At 40.2% G+C, this 23,172-nt stretch overlaps 1 protein-coding gene and 1 long non-coding RNA gene across 2 annotated transcripts in view; one reads left to right on the plus strand and one right to left on the minus strand.

Annotated features, from left to right (window-relative positions):
* On the minus strand, positions 1-22,233 carry MBIP (MAP3K12 binding inhibitory protein 1). The gene is made up of 9 exons (XM_061611670.1): positions 22,005-22,233; positions 16,955-17,065; positions 14,912-15,133; positions 14,708-14,804; positions 12,277-12,342; positions 4,085-4,237; positions 2,683-2,780; positions 1,595-1,633; positions 1-1,069 (listed from the first exon to the last, which is right to left on the minus strand). Exons 1-9 carry the CDS (start codon positions 22,134-22,136, stop codon positions 965-967), a joined length of 1,023 nt encoding a protein of 340 aa, XP_061467654.1. The 5' UTR covers positions 22,137-22,233; the 3' UTR covers positions 1-964.
* Positions 22,086-23,172, plus strand: part of LOC133377489 (uncharacterized) — a 24,128-nt gene continuing 23,041 nt past the window's right edge. Inside the window, exon 1 of the long non-coding RNA XR_009760720.1 lies at positions 22,086-22,767. This is a non-coding gene — a long non-coding RNA (uncharacterized LOC133377489). The remainder of the gene's footprint in view (positions 22,768-23,172) is intronic.

Raw genomic sequence — 23,172 nt, forward strand, 5'->3', positions numbered from 1 at the left:
TAAATTAGGCTAAGAAATTAACAATTTGTTCAAGGCCACCCCACCGAGCTTTACAGCTAAGACAGGACTTTAACAAAGAGTCCACCACACCCAACCTTTTTCGTACTCAACACACCTGCTGTCAGTGTTCATGACCATAGCAGTAGTACTGGTCATAACATTTTTTTTAAAAAAACACACTTCTATTCTTCTCTTAAAGGTTTTTAAGCAGAGGCTGGATGGCCAGCTATCAGGAATGCTGTAGTATAGATACTGACTATTATGTCTTGCATTTCTACAATGTCAATGCAAGACTGCAAAAACTTTGGGCCTGACACTTCAAAAAGCCACTGTGAAAGTAGTTCAGATGGAAAGACTATTCGTTTTATATCGTGTAACAGGGTTCCTTGAAGGGGATAATTTACCTATTTTTTCTTTTGAAATTTCATATGGATTTCACTTCTATAGCCATTCAATATTAACTCATGAAGGATTCCCCTACCTAATGATGAATGGTCAACCTTCCTCCATCAAGAGACCCATGACTCCATTAAATGCACCACCAAAATTCCAGGCAATTTCATGATAACTGCAAACTGGCTTTATTTTTCTACATATAACTCTATTTCACAAAGCTGTGTGAATTATATGAACAATCACATTTTAGTCTTTGGATAGAACTATATTTAAAGAGGCATTCTGATCCATGGACATCACATACAAAAGTATGATTTTCTTTTTATTAGTAATTTCTGCAAACCCTCCTTTCCAACAGAAGGGAAGAGATATTTATAATGCTATGCTGAAGTCATTCTTCACTTTGAAGAAACAAAGAAGTTCACTTGATCTAGGTTTCCAATAAGAATTAGAATGGTTCATACACATTGTTTCATTTCCTTGCCACACAATGCCTAGATAAACAGCACTCAGACAGTCTAAAGGAGTTAAATACACATGAAAGCATGAAGAAGTCACATCACTATACTCAAAGAAGCTGACCAACAGCCTTGGGCCTCCCTTCATTTGTTTTTCTCAGCAATGTTTGTTTAAGTGCATTGATCTTCTCATCAAGTTCAGCCAAAGAATAGTTCTGTCATTCAGATAAAAAAAGGTGAGTTTAACATCTTGGATTTGTTGCATACGCATTTCAAACAGCCCATTTTTTTAAAGGCACTGCTATGGATGTTAAAATCCAGGAAATTACAATTTCCCCACCCAATTTTTCCAGTTGTTTTCTGGGCCTTCACATCTCTATATGGGAGATTGGCTGGACTATGCAAGTAGTACCATGTTAGCATAGCTGGCCCCCAGAAAGGTGAGATACCACTCTTTCCCATCCAATCCAGCTTATTGACTGAGAAGCAGATTCAAAGATTCCCCCAGGTGCCAGGAGCTATGAAGAATGTTTTGGCTGGGGCCGCAGTGCTGTACAAATCCATCCCATCTCTAAGCTTATGAAACAATGAAATACTAAACATTACTCAAAGCTATGCTATGCTCACATAAGCAAAGAAAATGCCCATGCTACTCTAATCAAGTTGAGAGTAGGGCACCCCATAGATTACCAATGGCTGAATTTATAATTGCAAGAAACACATAGGTGAACAGCACTCACTTGGTTTTGTTGGATTTTCCTTCTTTTGCCAGACATATTCTGTTAAAAAAATCAAGCAAATCCAAATAAAAGCACAGCAGAGTTTCAATTATCGATTTTTATTACAAATATAATCAAGAATTACCTATAACAAAAAATCTTTTTTCCACCATTAATGAAAGCGGCTGCAACCTAGAGCCCATCCCTCATATAGGGCTTCCATTTTCTATGAAAGGGAAATATGAGCATCTGAGTAAAATGTAAAATTTGCATGCTTCAACACAGCTCAGGGCACTATATGTGCAAGAGGAGGCTTCCATGCACATATATCCCTTGATGGATGGTAAGGCACATGTACAGGTGACTCATGTACATGTAGATCCCCTTTTTGATTCAACAGCTGACATTGCACACGTGGAGCCATTTAAAAAGAGATTGAAATGCTGCTGTGTAGGAATGGATGCTGGATTAATCTCTTCTCCAAACCAACGATCAACGGAATTTTAACCTTTTTGAAAAGATTCTGACCATGCAGGCCTGGCTATGCATTCTTTTCGATTGGAACACCTGCCTGTAAAAAATAAGCAACTCAAGGAGAATGACTCTAGTTAGGCTTCATCCCTAATACACCAATTTTCTACATGGAGGGAAGCTTTTTTTTGTAATGCAAGGGAGAATTCAAATAAGTACACGTAGTCATCCTGAATCCTGAAGTGACACGACCCCAAGAAGACCCATGGTTTTTTTAAAAATCCAAATGAGTCTATTATCTCTTGAGAAAGTATTTGCACTTCTGTAAGAAGAAAATACTCTGTAGTTTAAGAATCTTAATACATCTTTCTCAAATATCACCTCATGAATTCTCCATGGTGTACACAGAATATATAGTATCTACTGGTACCCTAATTACCCTTGATGGAGATCATTATGCAGAGTTGTCTCTTTCAATGAAATGAACAAGAGAGTGTGCGGAGTTGGGAAAGCACATGAGAAAAAACTGTACCTAGAATGAAATTGCTGAACTGGAGTAACTTAAAAAAAACCCACAGGAAACTTCCATGCCCTGCTGTTTATGCCTTATTAATAACAAGAGAGTTAAACTTACTTACCACAGATTGAAAATATTCAGGAGACATCCCTTCCAATTCAAGAATTTTATCTTCCAGCTTTTTTATTCTTTGATATATGTCTTTTGGCACTGGTCCACCTGTTAACATTTTTTAAAAAGGAAGAAAATGCATCAGAAAAACTAGCATGACTAGGAAGATTAAAAAAAGAAAATTTCAATATAGTCTTTAAGATTAATCACTTAATCAAGATGTGAACATAAAGAGTGGATAGGCGGGAAAGCACACACCAGTAAATCGCAATGCCAAAACCTGATGGGATTTCTAGCAAGACAGAATTCTCATATCTGGTTTGGGAGGTCCCTTGCTTATATACAAGTGCTGATCCAGGGCTCTGAATATAATTGTGAAAGACATCTGTTTAATATTTTGTCTCAGAAAAATAAAATTCTCATCTCGTACTTTAGTTCTTATTCTCTGAAAATACAGCTCCCTCCATTGTGTTCCACCAAAGCAAAATGGAATGAATTGCTTATCTGCCCTGGTCAAAATTTCTGCAAGGGGACCTTGACTGCACTTATTGCTGTGGGTTAGGGTCTTCTTCCCAAGTGTATGCCAGAGTTCTTACCGTCTACCTCAAAGTTTTGTATGTGTGATGTACTGAACGTGAAGCATGACAAGCATGGAAAATAAAATGCACCAATTTATATTCACAGATTATATAACATACCCCAAGAACCCTCTTTATCTCTTGAATCTTTACAAACTTTCCCATTTCTTGGATTGGGAACAGAGGCTAGGGCTGGCAGTAACTTTAATAGGCTGCCCAGCAAGTCCCAGCAACCTGCATGTCTCCCCAAACCAAGCCATCCTCTTCTAGGAAGGGGTGAAGAAACATAATGGGTGACCCAAATAAGGACGAGAGCAAGGTGTGCACAATCTCCTTTGTGTATAGAAGGACTGGTTACCTTAAGCAGCTAGCTGGAAAAAGTCAGGCTTCACAAGATTATAACAGTACAGAGAAGTAGGAAAATATTTGGCATGGTGAATAATTTAAAGATGCCTTTGTTTGACAGCTGTAAGTATGTACACAAGTCACAGGCCACCAGCCACAGAGAAGTAGGTCCAAATAGTCAGCTTGACTAGATAAAATGACTGAACATTTGCAAAGTAATTCTTAAGATGGGAGGGGACAGAAAGTGCAGCAAATTCATTGCTTAGCACATCCCACGATTTAGGCATATCAGAACCAACAGTCCCAATCCATGTCTCATTCTTCAAATTTTGGAGTCCAAAAAACATGACATTACCGATAAAAGTGTAGCCTTCTCTACAGTTACACCTTGAATTTACACTTTTGATGGTTTCTGCTGTACTGAAAGTATCACAACAGAGAGCACAAATACTAGCTCTCTACAAGCACAGAAACAAACTCTCTACAAACCTGTTTGTAACCTTAAATGTGCTTCAATATTTTGCAGCCTCTCTTCTACAGCCTGATTCCCACAAACCCGAGAAAGGGTGTTAGCTTTATGACTGGACCCATGCGCACTTTCATTCCTAGTCTGAGGGCCATAGGTATTTACAACTCGAGAAACTAGAATTAAGAAGTAGAAGATTAATATTTTACACACATGGAAGGAACAAGCAAGAACATCTGCTAAGAGAATACTCTTTATAGTGCAATGTTTAATGAGGCTTACTCCCAGGAAATTACACAGGGGGCTGCTTCCTTAATTACAGAATATAATGCTAGCTAATCTCAAAACTATTTGTACCTACCGTAAATTGCAATGTCCCACATTTTACTTTGGTAGTCGCTAAACTTCACACCCTAGTTCACTTCATACTCTTCACAATTACTCTTCCTTACTCACTTAAATATGCCTGCTCTTTGGGCACCTCAGGCTGGGAAAAATATGACTGGCCCATGTGCCGTTGTACTGTTCTTGTCATGAGTACTATGTGCAATTCTACGCTAGCCTAGAGTGCCTCCAGTTTGAGACTGTATGGTAGAATGTATTTTCAATTTAGTCAATTAGCAACTATTACATATGAAAGATTCTGCTGTGCTCAGCTTAATAAGGTGCGACTCACCTGCTCTTCACTCCCTAAGAACATAACATAGCAGGAGTTCCAAACTCCCACAATAAACCCTCCACAAAAGAAGAGAAGGGGCAACATCACTTGACTCTCCAGATGTTGCAAGACCACAGCTTCCATCTTTCCCGATCACTGACCATGCTGGCCGGGAGTCAAATGGGCTCCCCACCTCTGCTCTAGACAACTATTTTAGAGAGTTACTCTCTGAACTTCACTGCAATCTATTTTTTTTTATTTAAAACATTCATTCCCCATCTTTCCTCAATAGCCCCAAGGTGGCTAACATCTCAAAGTTAAACAACTTAGCAGCTTAAAAAAAGAATTGGCAATAAATGGCAATAATGGAGCCATAGCACACTAAAAGAGCAGAGGACGAGAAAAAGAAAACTACCATCAAAAATAATTCAATCCCAGTAATTAGAACCATTTCAGAAAGGGAACAATGATTTATGGTCCAAAAGCCTTCAAAATGAAATGTTTTGACCATCCTACGAAGGCAATTAGAGAGATGTTGATATAATAATGGAAGGCGACTTTCACCCAAAAGCCATTTTCTTCTTCTAAAACTACCCATCGTCTTTTATTAAAGTGCTGACAGTCTGATCATAAGCATGCTTGCTTCAAAATAAGTCCTGCAGAGTTCAATGAGATTTGTTCCCTAATAGGTGTGCTTAAAATCGCAGTTGGATAATTTGTTAAAAAAATAATCCCCCCCAAGTTTCTAGCACTTGCTTTTGAAGAGCTAAATTTAATATAAAATGGCAAACATTTCTAATGTAGCTGAACAAGGTGTCTGTCACTGGCTTATAAAATGAACTGAAGCTGCAATCCAACAACTCAGCAGGGACATTTCTGAGTAAACATTCATTGGACTAGGTATTATACAGCCACAAGAATACAAGAGTATAGCCAGCAAGGCTTTTTCACATTCTGACATGTTAAATTGAAAATATGCCCCATGCCATTCTGCTGCTTCCCATATGCTCATTTCAGAACAAAATCTTACAAAATGTATAGCCAAGAACTCAGAAATGTTTGCTTAACAATCCTCTAAGTTTTCGTGGTGATGCACAAAACACTTGGAGAGAATCCAGAGTTCAAAGTGTAAAACAAGAAGAAAAAAATTTAGACCCCTTTTGGAATTTTTTCTGTCACTGGTCTCATAATTTGTTGAAATTAATTAAAAATCAGCCTTGTTCACAGAGTACCTGTTATCCTATTACTGACCTTCACCTTCTGCAGTTTAAAAGTTCAAAATATGGATATGGCTGACTTTTAATTAATTGAAGAAAATTAACATTGGAGTCTATAATAGTGCAGGCATGCTCACTAAGAACCAACTGTCAGTGTTCTAAAAGCCAGACTCACAGCTGTTTGGCTGTTTGGCTGCCTGTTGGACAGAAGTCGTGGGTGTGCTCTCGGTGCAATGAGCTCCTGGCTCTCCGGGAACGACTTCATTTCCTGGAGGCCAAGGTGGCGGACCTGGAAAAGCTGAGAGAGGCAGAGAGGTGTGTGGAGGAGGCCTCAAGGGACGTTATAGCTGTGTCCCACTCCATCGATGATAGCTCTCCTGCTATCATGGACAACGATGGTCTCGGGGAAGGAGAGCATCCAGCTGAGGAAGAGGGAAATGATCCCTTAGAAGGGACCCATTCCTTGGGGGATGAGCAGCCATCCTCTCGTGTCGAGGATATATCTCCAGGGGGTGGAGGGATCCTTGTAGTCGGTGATTCGATCATTAGGAACATAGACAGTGGGGTGTGTGATGGGCGTGTAGACTGCAAGGTGTTTTGCCTGCCTGGTGCGAAGGTTGCGGATATCGCCCGTCGTTTAGATAGTTTGGTAGACAGTGCTGGGAAGGAGTCAGTGGTCGTGGTGCACGTTGGCACCAACGACATGGGGAAATGCAGCCGTGAGGTCCTGGAAGCAAAATTTAGGTTGCTAGGTAGGATGCTGAAAGCCAGGACCTCCAAGGTGGCTTTCTCTGAAATGCTACCAGTTCCACGCGCAGGACCAGCCAGACAGGCACAGCTTCGCAGTCTCAATGCGTGGATGAGACGATGGTGTCGGGTGGAAGGGTTCGGATTTGTTAGGCACTGGGGAACATTTTGGGACAAGCCGGGCCTGTACAAAAGGGATGGGCTCCACTTGAACCAGAATGGAACCAGACTGCTGGCACTTAAAATTAAAAAGGTAGCAGAGCAGCTTTTAAACTGACTGAGGGGGGAAACCCGACAGGAGCTGAGAAAGGTCCAGTTCGGAATAAACCTCCCCCCTGGGATAAAAACCAAAGAAATGATGAAATTTTAAAAGGGGTAGGCCTAGAAGTAGGCATTGTGAGAGCAGGGGCACAGGATATAAATTCAGAAGAGCAAAATTACCACAGGCCTAACCACAAGTGCCAAAGACACTTGAAGAGAGACACTGCTTACAAGTGCCTGTACGCTAATGCTAGGAGCCTCCGAACCAAGATGGGAGAACTGGAGTGCTTGGTCTTAGAGAAGAGCATTGATATAGTGAGCATAACCGAGACCTGGTGGAATGGAGAAAACCAGTGGGATACGGTTATCCCTGGATATAAACTATATCGGAAGGACAGGGAAGGACGTATTGGTGGCGGAGTCACTCTATACGTGAAAGAAGGCATTGAATCCAGCAAGCTCGAAACCCCAAAAGAGGCAGACTCCTCCACAGAATCGTTGTGGGTGATGATACCGTGCCCCAGGAGGGACTTAATACTGGGAACGATCTATCGTCCCCCTGATCAAAATGCTCAGGGAGACCTTGAGATGAGATATGAAATTGAGGAAGCATCCAAACTAGGAAATGTGGTAGTAATGGGTGACTTCAACTACCCGGACATAGACTGGCTGCATATGTGTTCCAGTCATGACAAAGAAGCAAAGTTTCTAGATATTCTAAATGACTATTCCCTAGATCAGTTGGTCATGGAACCGACCAGAGGGACGGCAACCCTGGACTTAATCCTCAGTAGGGACCGGGACCTGGTGCGAGATGTAAGTGTTGTTGAACCGATTGGGAGCAGTGACCACAGTGCTATTACATTAAACATACATGTAACTGGCCAATTGCCAACAAAATCCAACACGGTCACATTTGACTTCAAAAGAGGAAACTTCACAAAAATGAGGGGATTGGTAAAAAGAAAACTGAAAAACAAAGTCCAGAGGGTCACATCACTCGAAAATGCTTGGAAGTTGTTTAAAAACACTATATTAGAAGCTCAACTGGAGTGCATACCGCAGATCAGAAAAGGTACCGCCAGGGCCAAGAAGATGCCAGCATGGTTAATGAGCAAAGTCAAGGAAGCTCTTAGAGGCAAAAAGTCTTCCTTCAGAAAATGGAAGTCTTGTCCAAATAAAGAAAATAAAAAAGAACACAAACTCTGGCAAAAGAAATGCAAGAAAACAATAAGGGATGCTAAAAAAGAATTTGAGGAGCACATTGCTAAGAACATAAAAACCAACAACAACAAATTCTAGAAATACATTCAAAGCAGGAGACCATCTAGGGAGACAATTGGACCCTTGGATGATAAGGGAGTCAAAGGTGTACTAAAGAACGATAAGGAGATTGCAGAGAAGCTAAATGAATTCTTTGCATCTGTCTTCACAGTGGAAGATATAGGGCAGATCCCTGAACCTGAACTAACATTTGCAGGAAGGGATTCTGAGGAACTAAGAGAATAGTGGTAACGAGAGAGGAAGTTCTAAGCTTAATGGACAATATAAAAACTGACAAATCACCGGGCCCGGATGGCATCCACCTGAGAGTTCTCAAAGAACTCAAAGGTGAAATTGCTGATCTGCTAACTAAAATATGTAACTTGTCCCTTGGGTCCTCCTCCGTGCCTGAGGACTGGAAAGTGGCAAATGTAACGCCAATCTTCAAAAAGGGATCCAGAGGGGATCCCGGAAATTACAGGCCAGTTAGCTTAACTTCTGTCCCTGGAAAACTGGTAGAAAGTATTATTAAAGCTAGATTAACTAAGCACATAGAAGAACAAGCCTTGCTGAAGCAGAGCCAGCATGGCTTCTGCAAGGGAAAGTCCTGTCTCAGTAACCTATTAGAATTCTTTGAGAGTGTCAACAAGCATATAGATAGAGGTGATCCAGTGGACATAGTGTACTTAGACTTTCAAAAAGCGTTTGACAAGGTACCTCACCAAAGGCTTCTGAGGAAGCTTAGCAGTCATGGAATAAGAGGAGAGGTCCTCTTGTGGATAAGGAATTGGTTAAGAAGCAGAAAGCAGAGAGTAGGAATAAACGGACAGTTCTCCCAATGGAGGGCTGTAGAAAGTGGAGTCCCTCAAGGATCGGTATTGGGACCTGTACTTTTCAACTTGTTCATTAATGACCTAGAATTAGGAGTGAGCAGTGAAGTGGCCAAGTTTGCTGACGACACGAAATTGTTCAGGGTTGTTAAAACAAAAAGGGATTGCGAAGAGCTCCAAAAAGATCTCTCCAAACTGAGTGAATGGGCAGAAAAATGGCAAATGCAATTCAATATAAACAAGTGTAAAATTATGCATATTGGAGCAAAAAATCTTAATTTCACATATATGCTCATGGGGTCTGAAGTGGCGGTGACCGACCAGGAGAGAGACCTCGGGCTTATAGTGGACAGCACGATGAAAATGTCGACCCAGTGTGCGGCAGCTGTGAAAAAGGCAAATTCCATGCTAGCGATAATTAGGAAAGGTATTGAAAATAAAACAGCCGATATCATAATGCCGTTGTATAAATCTATGGTGCGGCCGCATTTGGAATACTGTGTACAGTTCTGGTCGCCTCATCTCAGAAAGGATATTATAGAGTTGGAAAAGGTTCAGAAGAGGGCAACCAGAATGATCAAGGGGATGGAGCGACTCCCTTACGAGGAAAGGTTGCAGCATTTGGGGCTTTTCAGTTTAGAGAAAAGGCGGGTCAGAGGAGACATGATAGAAGTGTATAGAATTATGCATGGCATTGAGAAAGTGGATAGAGAAAAGTTCTTCTCCCTCTCTCATAATACTAGAACTCGTGGACATTCAAAGAAGCTGAATGTTGGAAGATTCAGGACAGACAAAAGGAAGTACTTCTTTACTCAGCGCATAGTTAAACTATGGAATTTGCTCCCACAAGATGCAGTAATGGCCACCAGCTTGGATGGCTTTAAAAGAAGATTAGACAAATTCATGGAGGACAGGGCTATCAATGGCTACTAGCCATGATGGCTGTGCTCTGCCACCCTAGTCAGAGGCAGCATGCTTCTGAAAACCAGTTGCCGGAAGCCTCAGGAGGGGAGAGTGTTCTTGCACTCAGGTCCTGCTTGCGGGCTTCCCCCAGGCACCTGGTTGGCCACTGTGAGAACAGGATGCTGGACTAGATGGGCCACTGGCCTGATCCAGCAGGCTCTTCTTATGTTCTTATGTTCTTATGAGACTCTTATTCCCCTGACAAAGCTCCAGTGACCAAAGTGTCTTAATAGTCAGCCCCTCTTCCCAGACAATTCTGGGAATTGTAGCTCTGTGAGGGGAATAGGGCATCTCCTAATTCTCAGCACCCTTCACAAACTACACTTCCTAGGATTCTTTTGGGGAAGCCATGACTGTTTAAAGTGGAATAACTATCTGGTGCAGATGTGGGCAGGGACAGCTTTGGTTTAAATTTGAGTGGGAGGCTACATGTGCCTGCTGTAGAATAAAAAGTTGGGGGAAACCCTGACAAATAATGATACTGTTAACAATGTTTTCCTTTCGGAAAGGAAAGGGGCTTTGCCTCTGCCCAGTGCTCACCTACTTAATCTACTCCCCTCCCTCCTCTGCTCCACCCCTCTCCCCATTCCTTCCTACTCCTACCCTTCCTCCCCTCCTCCCCACCCCTATCCTAAGCATGACTGCACAGGAGTAAATCCCATTTAAGCATGCAAATAATAAAACCTGCCCTCCCCTCCTCCTATTATTCCCTCCCCCTTCCCCCTCCTCTCTCCTTTTCCTCCTCCCCCTCCCCCTCCCCAGTCAGTCCTAAGCATGAGTGCACTGGAGGAAATCCCACTGAACTCTATAAGCATGCAAATGATCAACCCATTCTCAGCAAACTTGCACAGGATTCCATTTCTTACTTCCCAGATTAAAAAGCACAGAAATTTATTAATATGAAAAAACCTTGCAGTTTAAGAACATACCTATAGCCAACAGATATTTCTATCAAACTTTTAAAAGAAGGGAAATTGGGCAGCTATAGTGAATGCACCAGCAGAGGAGACCTGACCTGACCTCCTCTCTGAGATATTGTACTGCACTACACATCTGTCAAAATGCAAACACAATTAGGGTTGGTCTTTCACAATCCAATCCACTTCCCATGTAGCTTGGAAGAATTTGGTAGCATGTGCCTCTGAGCATATGGTGAGTGGTGGCAACATCTACAATTAGGACTACATCTCCAAAGATGGAGAATTACATTTTTTGTATGTTTGTTTCTGTTCTTGATTTGTGTCTTTCCTGTGTTACTACTGTTTCTACAGAGAATCTAACCTAGAAAATTATATTTCACTCATTATTCATCCTAGAAATCTGTGTCAAATTTATTTTGATTAATTTCAAATTGGTCAATGTCATATGATGTTGAAGACAGCGTTTTGTGTTTCAAACTGCAGGTTTATACTTTATTTGTATTTTGGGTGCATTAACAGTCAAATCTGAAATTGCAGCTTTCATGTAAAATCAGACTGGTTACAATATGTTGCTACTTAAGCCATGAATCTAGCTGTTGGAAAAAACAAACTTGGCCTGCCCAAGATGCATGCGTTCAGCCTGCTATGCTTAAACCACTCCACTTAAGCAAGGGTGGGCATAGTCAATTAAAACATAGAGCATACCTAGAATTTTGCTAAAATATATTTCACGTCCCACTTGTGCAAACTGAGACACTCCTCATGTCAGCTGTAAACTATTCTATAGAAAAGTCAGTGCCATTATTCCACATTTGCTTTTGGAGGTTTTTCAGTGTAAATTATGCAAAGTGTGGCTGTACTTTACATAGTCACAGAAACAGAAGCAAAAGAAAGAAATTTACCATAGGAAACTTCACTAAAATTGCTAAGTAAATTAAACATATTTAAAATGACTATCTAAACTATATCAAGTGTTTTAATATTGTTGCTTCCTCCCTGCTAAAACTAGATCAGCACAGCACGTGACTTGTTTGTTATTTTGGGCTGGTTGCATTCACCATAGGTTCCCAATTTCCCTGCTTTTTAAGGTTTGATAGAAATATCTGTTGGCTATAGATACATTTTTAAAATGCAAGGGTTTTTTCATATTAGTGAGTATCTCCTCGATCTCTCTCTCACTTTAGAAAGAGATCATCAAAGTGAAAAAATATATAGATACAATAATTTTAGTTCAAGAACTGATCAAGTCCTCCCTTGCCCATATTAACTGTACTATCTCTTCTTCTTTTAAAGAGTTACTCTGAAAGACAAAATCCCTCATTAAATACTCTGACAGATATGATAAACAGTACTTACCCTTCACATGACTTTTGAATCCTGGGTAAGGTGTGAACACTGCATCAGTCCTTGCACAACTGTTTTCTAAGGATGTTTTTAATAAGAGATCATTAGTGCAGTCATTTTAAAAAGCCCATGTTTCACTCCAAAAGCTCAGTAGAGCCAGCCAACATATCTAAAAAAGATGCAGACTGTAGGTGATATCCCACCAAGTCATATTCACAGCAGACCCACTGAAATCAAAAGACATTACTGAAGACTACTGACTTCAATCAGGATTCCAAGTATGACAAACATTGGATTTCACCATAAAAGTGCAGAACAATCAATACTGTTTTAAATATATCTTCTTTAGAACAGTATATTTCTCCTTTTGAATGAGAACAATTTGAAGTTTGAAATATTTGCTTTATAAATTGCTGCCATGCACTGTGATAATACATTTTTTGAAACTTGAATGCTGTTAAGTAGCTTTATAAAACAGATAATCATGTCCCACCTATACAGAGAGGTTATTTATTTAAAATATATTTCTTAAATTGCCCATCAGATGATTCCAAAAAAGGGTACCATAAATATGAATACAATATTAAACAAAAACAAACCACCACCAAGTCAACCTAAAAAACAACTAAGAAACAGAAGTAGGCAGTGACAACTAAAACGATCTAAAATTCCTGGGCAAACCTTAAGCTGGTACTGAAAATATTGTAATGTCAGCACCCAATATGTCTTCTTCAGAAGGGCATTCCAAAGTCAGGGCACCAGCACAGAAATGTTAACTGACCACACTAGTTGCCCCTGCATGGCTCTACATTTCCTACTGCCCAGAACATAATATTTGTCAAGAACAGCAGTATAGCTACATCACTAGGAAAAAGATTAAAGCATAGAGTGCCAGATGGGGCACTAATTCCATATTTCTGATCAGCCATGTTTTTAGCCCTGCTGTGGATCAAGTGGAAAATTACTCACTTGTCCTTACTGACTGCATAGGAATGATTTTTATGCCCCACACGGTACAATCCAGGATCCAGGATTGTACACCTTAAGGAACTATGGTACAAGTTAAGGAAAGCCTCTGGAAAGTCAGAAGGCCACATGCTGCTTTACATGGTCTAGAGATCTTCAAGTGATTCCACAGGTTTAAAATGGTATCTAGCCTTGTCCCTTAGTACTTCTATAACACTTCACTTTGTGCTTTTGATGAGCTGGTCTTGTACCTGTACAAGAATTCCCCCAAAATACATTTTGAGTTGAGGGATGGAATACTAGACTGAGGAAGCTTTGTTCAAAAGTTGCTAGCTTCAGTAGCACAAGCAAAATAAATTTAAAAAAGGATTGGGGATGCAAAGTCTGTTTGAAAAATTAGAGACAGTTGAGCTAAAGAATTATAGGCAAAAATAAGAATGGAGAAGATGGGTTGCACATAGCAAGTGCATTGTTTATGGAGTCAGAAATTTATACATGGCTCTCAAAGCTTCATGAGCAACTAATCTGAGAATATATTTATGCACCCCTTGGTCACACCATTTCCATTTATTATTTCCACTTACATGGTATATTTCTAATTCTAAGCACACTCCATCCTCTAACTAGTGGTCCTACACTTCACTTAGCTATGTTAATGTCCTGTGGTTTGCCTCATTTATTAAAATGAAAGCTCAGCCAGGGACAGTCACTCGTTCAGTCAATCCGCTCTTTTTCTTGTCCAGATATATAAACATTCAACTAAAATGAACATCAGTATTCTATAATCAGCACTGCTGCATCAATCCTCAAGTGTTTGAACAACTTTTAATCCATACAAAACCCAAATTATGAAATCCATACTTCTTCAAGAGCATACTTTTCACCTCACATTTTAAGAACTTTGAAGTAATCAGGAGAGCACGTTATTAAAAGCTGCAACTTCTGTGGCATCTTTGGGTGTACAGTTGGTTGCACCAAAATGCAATTAATAAGAAATGAACTGTTGTAAAACCACCTAACCGAGACTTGTACAGATTGATTTATAATAAAGGGCACTCAAGGGATGGGCAACTATTCCCATTCATTCTTAGAAAGCTTTGTCTAATATATATTTACAACAGCCATATTCTTACTTAAGGGGGCAATCTACAAATCAGTCACAGAACAGTAGAGTTGGGAGAGGCCTATAAGACCATAGAGTTCACCCACCTATTCAATGCAGTCACTGGGAACACACTAGAATAAGAAGCAGTTTATCTTTGAAGTCACTGGGACTTAATTATAAATGGGTGCTGATCATAGTGTTGTAAGTGAAGACTCTCCCTACATTTTGCCTAACCAGTACCTTTCACACTGTTAACAATCTAACTTTGCCTTTCCTCAAGATCTTTTTAAAAGAGCTGTTCAAAACATTGGGGAGATGGGCTGGAATCACACTTAAAAGACTAAGAAAATTAAACCCCAAGTGGACAGCTACCTTGATTACAATCAATAACATTGCAAAATTCTCTGACGTTGTTTTCATTGATTTCAGCTTGTTTCCTTTCAATGAAGGCTGATATTCGTCTTTCAATCTGCAGATAACAAGAACTTGTATTTAGATTTACTGCCATTCAAAATGGGGGGGGGGAGGGGAGAGAAATTGTCTAGACTACAGGAAAAAGTGTCCCGAGTCACTTACTTCAGCTTTCCCAGCTTTTATTTGGACTACTTCTGGGTCAAAATCAACATGAGCCTCTTTCAGGCTTGAAGAACCAAAGGCTCCATGTGTTCCTTTCATCTGCCTGTCTTTTTCAATTACATCTGAATTAGTCTCACACTTTCCGCCGTCTGTCTTATTGGAATCATCAACGGGTACAGTGCTTTCTTCTTTAATCAAAGACTTTAGTTTTTCTATAAAAGGCTAAGAAAAAGAAAAGAGAGATCGGACTCAAACTGACAACACTTTTTTAAAAACTAGAATTTCTAAAACAACTGTCTTAAAATAATTGTAGAGGCCACATGCTATCACCTTTGTGTATGTAATCCAATCCAATCATTATTAAAATACAGCATCTCCGAATGTCACTGCCCTTTCAATCAGGGCCTTTTACTAATCTGTATATTAAAAAAAAACTCTCTGGAGAGTCCAGACTATCTCAGCAAATCTGCCTGTTACTCATCTGTTTTGTCCCAAAGCAAAGCAGTACCCTTTGGCACCAACGTCACTTAATTTACATGTCATTCAAATGCTTACTCAGAACATTAAGGCTTAAGTATTTTTCCTCCTTAACATAAGAGCCAAGACTCTCATTCTGTTAAAGCTCTTGCTTTAACACTACATCACTGACAGCATCTCCTCTTGAAACACAGCCACCTAAAATGCACAAGAGAATACAAACATTGTGCTCCAGACCCATGTATCTCCCAACACAGCCAATACTCGGAGAAGGAAAATAGATGCTCCTTATGTTTCTCATCAGTGTTTAAAAGCCACATTTAAATCCTTTACATTTTACATACAAAGTACAAAAAACACAAGTAAAAGTCAGCTCATCAACTCTTCTGTTACATTTTTAAAGTACCTGCATTAAAAATGCCAAAAATCGACCCAGCAAGAAACAGAACTTACAAAACATGCACAATTGAGGTATATGAAGTTATTTACAATATCAACAATTCACACACCTCTATTTAATTGGGCTTAATGTTTATTCCTTATTTGGAGCTACAAAGCTAGGATTTGCCACTACTAGAAATACTTCAGTTGGCACTATCAAATATTTTGAAAAGGGAATAGCAAAATGGTGACCTCACACTACAAGGTTATTTGTTCTCATACTGAGAAACAATGGCACAAGAGCCCTTTGTATTCACTGTCCAAGAAGTTATTCTGTTTTTTACCTTTTAATAAATATGTTACCTAGAATGATTGCACAGTCAGTTGGACATTTCTGCTATACAAGTCGCACAAGAACAGACAGGAAATGAATCCCCTGCACCCAAAACAGGACTCACAAAGGAGATGTTGTGACAGACACCTCAATTTAATGCAAGACATGTTCTCATTGAGGCATCATAGATACCACAAGATCTGTGCTAGCAAACGATCCAAGATAACAATGAAAAACAAAAATGATGCAAGTAGCACAACTTAACATAATAAAGGTTTTAAAGTGTCAAATGAAAACTGATAAAACACTGCAAATGGTTATGTGACAAGATGAAACATTAACTATCTAAGAAGTTACTTTTAAAAAAATCTGTGCTGGAAACATGGTTAATTGCAGACGCACACACCAGGATGTATCATGCTGGGATAATGCTACTTCTTGATCCACTGAAAGCACTCTACGAACCACAGAACTTACCCAACGCACAGAATCATTATCCTAGCATGACACACACCTGCCGTGTTATTGCTTAATTATAACCCACCACAGATGAAATGTACTGCATTTACAATGGAAGTATAGAAATCAACAGGACTGCATTTGCACAATCTACTTACCTACAGTAGCCTGCAATGCTATCCCCACATCTCTTCTTATAATAGTCTTAAGGTAACAGATTTAAGCCCTTTGGGAAGCACAACGGAACCTCAGATATACAACATTGTTAGATACACCATTTCCTTATACAACAATCCTAATATCGGAGTTGAGGTTTTGCATTTAAGGATTAATATGAGAATCTGAGTTTAAGTTCCAATTTTTATTTTTTATTTTTTTTAAAAAAAAATTACCTGTAAAGCTGAGATATGCTGCTGAAGAGCAGTAAAGAGCAACATGGATGATGCACCTTGAAGCTTGCTCCAGTCGATGTTAATTTTCACCACATCTTCTCCAAGATTAAGCTTCAAAAGCCAAACAAATCATGTCACAAGAGGGCTTCAATGCAAGAGCCCTGTCATCCACATAAACAGATTTAAATGAGGATTTCCCATACTCAGAAGTGTAAATGTTATTCATCCTGACTTCTGGGGTCCATCTGGACCCTCAGGTGCACTTTTCATTGTGTAACTTACAAATAAGTAGACCTGCAGGGATGTCCTCCTACAACACTGTCACAATTTTCAACTTGTACAATGTCCCCAAATTTCAGCCAGTTACCACTTACTGTTTTCCTTTCGGGGGGGGGGGGGGAATCCCAGCAAAAAGCCCTGGGGGCAAATTTCTGTCTTTTATTGTGCAACTTACACATGAGTAGACCTACTAGCTGTCCTTCTACGAGATTGTCACAAACTGTCACCCATACAACATCCCAAATCTCAGCCAGTTCCCACTTACCGTTTTCCTTCTGGAAACAAAACCCACTGGTTCCAAAAATACCCCAGTTTACTCAATATGCATGTAGAAGGACCCAACGAATACTGCTCAGAAAAATTCTACCTCCTCTGCTCAAGTGTTTTTTGGCTCAAGGTGCTTTGGTAGTGTGACAAAAAAAAAAAGGTCTGTGGGATACAAAGTGACCCTATCCTTCCACTGGAAATATCATTGGGGTCCACACATGCCCCAAAGTCAATGTGATTTTTTGTTTTTGTTTTTTAAAAACAGCCTGGATTAAGGCTACAATCCCTGCTGGATGAGGCCAGTGGTCCATCCAATCTAGCAGCCTGCTTCCCACAGTGGTCAAACCAGATGCATGAGGGAAGCACACAAGCAGGTCTTAAAGGCAATAGCGATCTCCTGCTCTTTCTTTCCAGCAACTATTATTCCACAGCATACTGCTTCTGAACTAGGAAGTTCTGTATAGCCATCTTTGCTAGTAGTCAACAGACTTTTTCTCTATTACTTGAAAAAGCCATCTAAGCTCATTGCTATCATCACATCTACTGGCAGAGAATTCCTGTTAATCAACCCAACTTTAAAAAAAAATCAGATTCAGAGAAGTTGGAATTCTAATTTAGCTTGCATGGCAGTTAGCTCCACTTTTACTCTGGCTTACTTCCAACCACCGTTCCGATTTTTCTACTAAGAAGTACTGACATTTTGATTCTAGAAAACTTACCCCTTTGTTCCCAAACATCATTGATTTTGAGGATTTCTCAATGTTCTTACTTTAGACAGGTCCTATTTCTGCTATATTTAAATACAGAGGTAGGATTTACACTCACGAGTTCAAAAATGTTGGCCACAACTTTATTTGTGGTTGCCATAAATGCTTTCCCCTCCGCTAAGACATCTGGCACATTCTGACCACTTGGTGAGGGGGGCGTGGGGGATTCTCTCATATGTTGACCAGGGGAGGGACAGGCAGAAGCACCATAAGAAATTTCTGATGGGAGCCTTTTTTAACTTATTTCCAAGCCCACTTTTTCTACTGTTGTGTAACAGGATTCTCCCCCTGTTGCTCCTTGTGCCCTGCTCTTTGTTCAGAAGATGTTCTCAGAAAATGGGGATGAAGCTGGGATAGGGAGCTGCAATTATCAAAATGCTGCATTTCCATGGTTCAATGCGAATGGTGGCTGTTTTACATTTTAAAATAAGGATACATTTTAATATTGGGGGGGTGTTAGTCTCATCTATAGGAAAATATTTCATTGAGCAATTTAATTTCAGTTTCAAATAAGAGGCCAAGCAGAGTGGGAGGAAGTTTTCTTTTTACCAAATTATTTACACTGGTGTCTTTCCCCAGACATTACTTTATATGATTGCAGCTTAAAAGTGCATTCCTATCCCCTCCCCATGTTGATGGCTAGGGGTGTGTGAGAGAGAAGATGGTTCATGCATCTGTCTCTACTGGCCTTCACCAGCAATAGCAAGGGGAAAGCCCTAAAATGGTATTTCTGGGCAGGGTGCCAGCAGGTCTGGATCTACTGCACCAAAGCCCCGTAGATTCCCCAAAGGAAGTTATGCCAGTCCAGATTTGGTAAAGTGAAAAATTAAAGAAACTCCCTACACACAAGCACACGCACGTTTCTGCCTTGGCCAGCACAAACTAACAGGGCTTGGGGTGCAACAGTAGATCCACCACATTATTCATTCTCCCATCACAGCCCCATTTAGGATTCCTCTATTGACTAGGAGTTAAATCCCACCAAATTCAATGGGATTTACTTCTGAGTAGACATGCTTAGGATTGAACTATCAATGGCATGGATAATCTTCTGGACTGGAATGATGTGATGGAGCCCAATATAGAGAAAATCTATGGAATTATCTGCAGCCATGTGACAATGGAAAAACTTTTAAGAGATGACCCAGTGTATTTTGAAAAAAAGAACAGAGATATGATTTTACAGCAGTATTTCAGCAACCTATTCAGAATGGATGGCAAGAAAATATTTGGGATAGAGGTAATCCCCATCAGACTCTTACTATATGACTATGGCTTTGACAGCAAGATTATTATGGAATACTGATAATGGAAGATTGGATATTGAAATTACTGGACTTAACAAGACTACTGAAGATGGAAGATGGAAAATGGAACTAATAGAGATAATAGAACAATGGCTACTGAAATTATTGAACCTAACAGATTCTGATGTGATGGATTAATTGAAATGTTTATTTTGACTATGGTTATGACAATAAGATTATCATAATTAGTAATGAGATGGATTAATCGATATGCTTATCTGGAAAAAAAAATTGATAGATATATTTCTTAAAGAATTGAAACCTCTCTTTGACTTTTTGTGGAAAGAATAAAGTAATGTTTATGAGATTTGATGATTAAGTAAGATAACTACTGGAGGAAAGTGATTTTATAATATGACTTAAGAGACAGGATTGTTATATATTATAGACTTATAACTGATTTGATCTTTGACAAATGGGAAGTCAATATTTTACTCTTTATTTTTTATTTTTGTTTTTTTTTTTTTCTTTTCTCTTTTTTTTCTTTTTGTTTAACTATTTTTGATTTTGTTTTTTGTCTTTGAATGTTTTATGATTTTGTCTTGTATGTTTTATGAAAATCTGAATAAAAATTATTGAAAAAAAAAAAAAAAAAAAAAGGATTGAACTATCAGTTTTGAAAAGGGTTTACAATCTTTATTGCAAATGAGGCAATATTCTCATGACAACATTTTAGAGAGGGAACTGAGAATGATATTTGGCCAAGACGACAAAATAAATCCAAAACAGATGAAGGCTTGACCCCCTGTTTCCCAGATCTAAATCCAATTATTTATCCATTGGAGAAAATACCACTTCAAGAAGCCAGTCAACTAGTTTTCATCCAACTAATTTCCATCCACTATAGTTTGACAAAAGACATGACGCTGTTTATTGACTCTGATCAATTTCTATTTCCTCCTTAAAGTTACTTCATGAAACCATTTCTTGAAACTATATATGTCATTGTAATAGATCTTTTCAACATTGTAAAGAATTCTTATACCTTCTCTCTGTATCCTCTCCAACTTTCAACTCACTTTTTAAGAGTCTGGACACTCCACCAGCCATCTTGCCAGCAATGTAGACAGAAGTAAATCATCTACTCCTGGTTCAATATGTGCTTATCTTTAATTGAAATACATGTAAAGGCTCAAGGATGCAAGAGAAGATTTTGAGGACAGGACTGTATTTATCAAACTTTACCTAGGTTAATAGCACAGGCTTTTTAAGAGTCATTGTAATACAAGCCTTAAAACAAGAGGCTCCTATCTTTTATTAGGGCAGCCCCAAAAAGTACACGTGTGAGTGTATGGATGCTTATAAACATGGGAAACATAGTAATTACAAAATGTTGAGTTTCCCATGAGATTTTTGCTCGCCTTCCTTACAAGCAGACCTCTAGTGTTGTGACATCTACCCTTTGGACACCCCCCCTAAACATTAAATAGGCATTGCCTCTGTTGTTTTTTTCCTCTTTGAACAAGCCTTTTAAGCAGAATCCTTATCACAGTCTGCATCTGTGTTAGAATTGTTTTTAAAGATGTTTTGTTTTCAAGATGTTTTTAGTGTTTTATCATTTGTTTGTTGCCCTCAGTACCTTCAGGGAGGAAGGATGGGATATAAATTTAATAATATGTAAAACTCAATTTGAACTCAGTCCTTCAGCTACGCACATTTGTTCACTCCAAAGACCAGCTACTGTGTATGGGCCAGTGTTGCTCCATTCACAATAATGTTAACTATAAAAAAAAACTAGGGAAAGAGTGGAAGAGAAAGGTCCCCACACAAAATAGATTCCCAAATTTGTAAATTTACATTACAAACTGGTAAGAGAAAGAAAACAATTGTAACAATACATCAAAGAAAACTTGAGCATAAAAAGATACATGAACCACGAAAGCAGCCTACTATGAAAGAACCAAATGTTGAAATGTTATTTGGAATCTTATTAATTTTTGTGGGACATGCATGTCAACGAAAGAAACACCCAGCGTCGCAGCAGTTCTCGCTGAAATCTATGGGAGCTACTTGCAACAAACACATTTAGGTTTGGGATACAGTTACCGCTGCAGGTGCCTAGATATACCACTCAAGGCTAAATGTAGGTCCAAGCAAAACATGTGAGAAGAGGGCATTGAAACATTAGTCACATTTAAAAATTAAGATTATTTCCTTAGAGAAAGAGCCTTAAACTCTTTGAACACAATCTCTTGTGCAGATGACTCTTTCGGGGCGAATCTGCAATTTCGGAGTTAACTACTGTAGCCGCCCTTTTATTTCCCCATTAAGCCTCCTCTTTTCATTCCCGTCCCGCCGTCGGCCAGCCTCTTTCACAAGGATCGTGGCACAGCAGCAGCAGCACAACTCAACCCTTCTGCATCCTCCTACTCCCCCATGAAGTGCGGCTACGGCCCCAAGAATCCGCCTCCTTCCTCGCCGCACACTAACCTGCTCCACTAACGTAGGCAGCGAACGCAGAGAGCCTCTCAGGATCTCTCTGACCGCCTCTTCAAAAGAATCCCCTAGCGGGGCGGAGACCTCAAGCAGATTCGAGCCAGTCTCACCCGCAACGGAAGCCATAACAGCCGGCCCGAACAAGCATTCCTGGGCGCGGCGGAAGCCATAGTTCTCCCCCTCCGCCCCTCGCGATTCGTCGCTCGGGGATGACGAAGCAAGCCCTCTTCGTTCGAACGATTTCGGGACCTCGTCCTTTTCCCCGCCCACTCACTTGACTGAAGAGTAATTTCAGTAAGGCCAATTTACTACGAAGCTGGAAAGCGATGTCTTCCTAGGTGCAGTAGCGGTCTCACTTAAACACTCATTGTGAGATGGTGGCGGCAGCTTTTCTCCCCAATTGTTCCCAGCGGTGCGGAGTAGCTGTTTTGATAAGTTATCCAACGTAGCAGTAATGGGAAGTATCTAGGGAAAGGACGGGAGGGAGTGGGGACGCTTTGATGCATGCATATAAAAATGTTGTGAAGACAGGACTCTGCCGCGAGGAGCTTACAGTCTTAAAATTCACCATAGGGGAGGCAACAGACGGAGGAACGGGTAAACAGGGGAAGGGTATGCATTCAGTTACACAACGAATCGGTCAAGCGTACCTATAGTAAGGGAAGAGGCAAATCAAAGTGGGCTGAAGATGCTCATCAAAGCCTGAGTTGCCTAATCTCCTCGGAGCTACAAGGAGCAGTGCCCGTCCAAGCCCTTTGTAAGTGTAACAACAGTCCAGAACTCCCCAATATCAGCACAAACCTCATTGCTGGTATTGCATAACTAATGCTTCTCCGACCAGGTGCTGACAGCCTGTGGTCAGGATAACCAAGAGGGTGAAAGGAGGAGGCTTAAGCATCTGTGATCCCAATAGCTGGGGGAAACAGTATATGAACCTGGGCCACAGACAGCGTGTGGGTGGGGGGTGGGGGGCGGGGAGCAGGGGGGAAGACTCTGCATCACCTAGAGCAGCCTTTCCTAACCAGTGTGCCTCCAGATGTTGGACCACAACTCCCATGAGCCTCAGCCAGCATTGCCAATGGTCAAGAAGATGGGAGTTGTGGCCCAACAACATCTGGAGGCACACTGGTTGGGAAAGGCTGAGCTAGAGCAACATGACCCA

This window comes from Rhineura floridana, chromosome 2 (assembly GCF_030035675.1).
Source record: "Rhineura floridana isolate rRhiFlo1 chromosome 2, rRhiFlo1.hap2, whole genome shotgun sequence".
In the NCBI taxonomy this organism is placed as follows: Eukaryota; Metazoa; Chordata; class Lepidosauria; order Squamata; family Rhineuridae; genus Rhineura; species Rhineura floridana.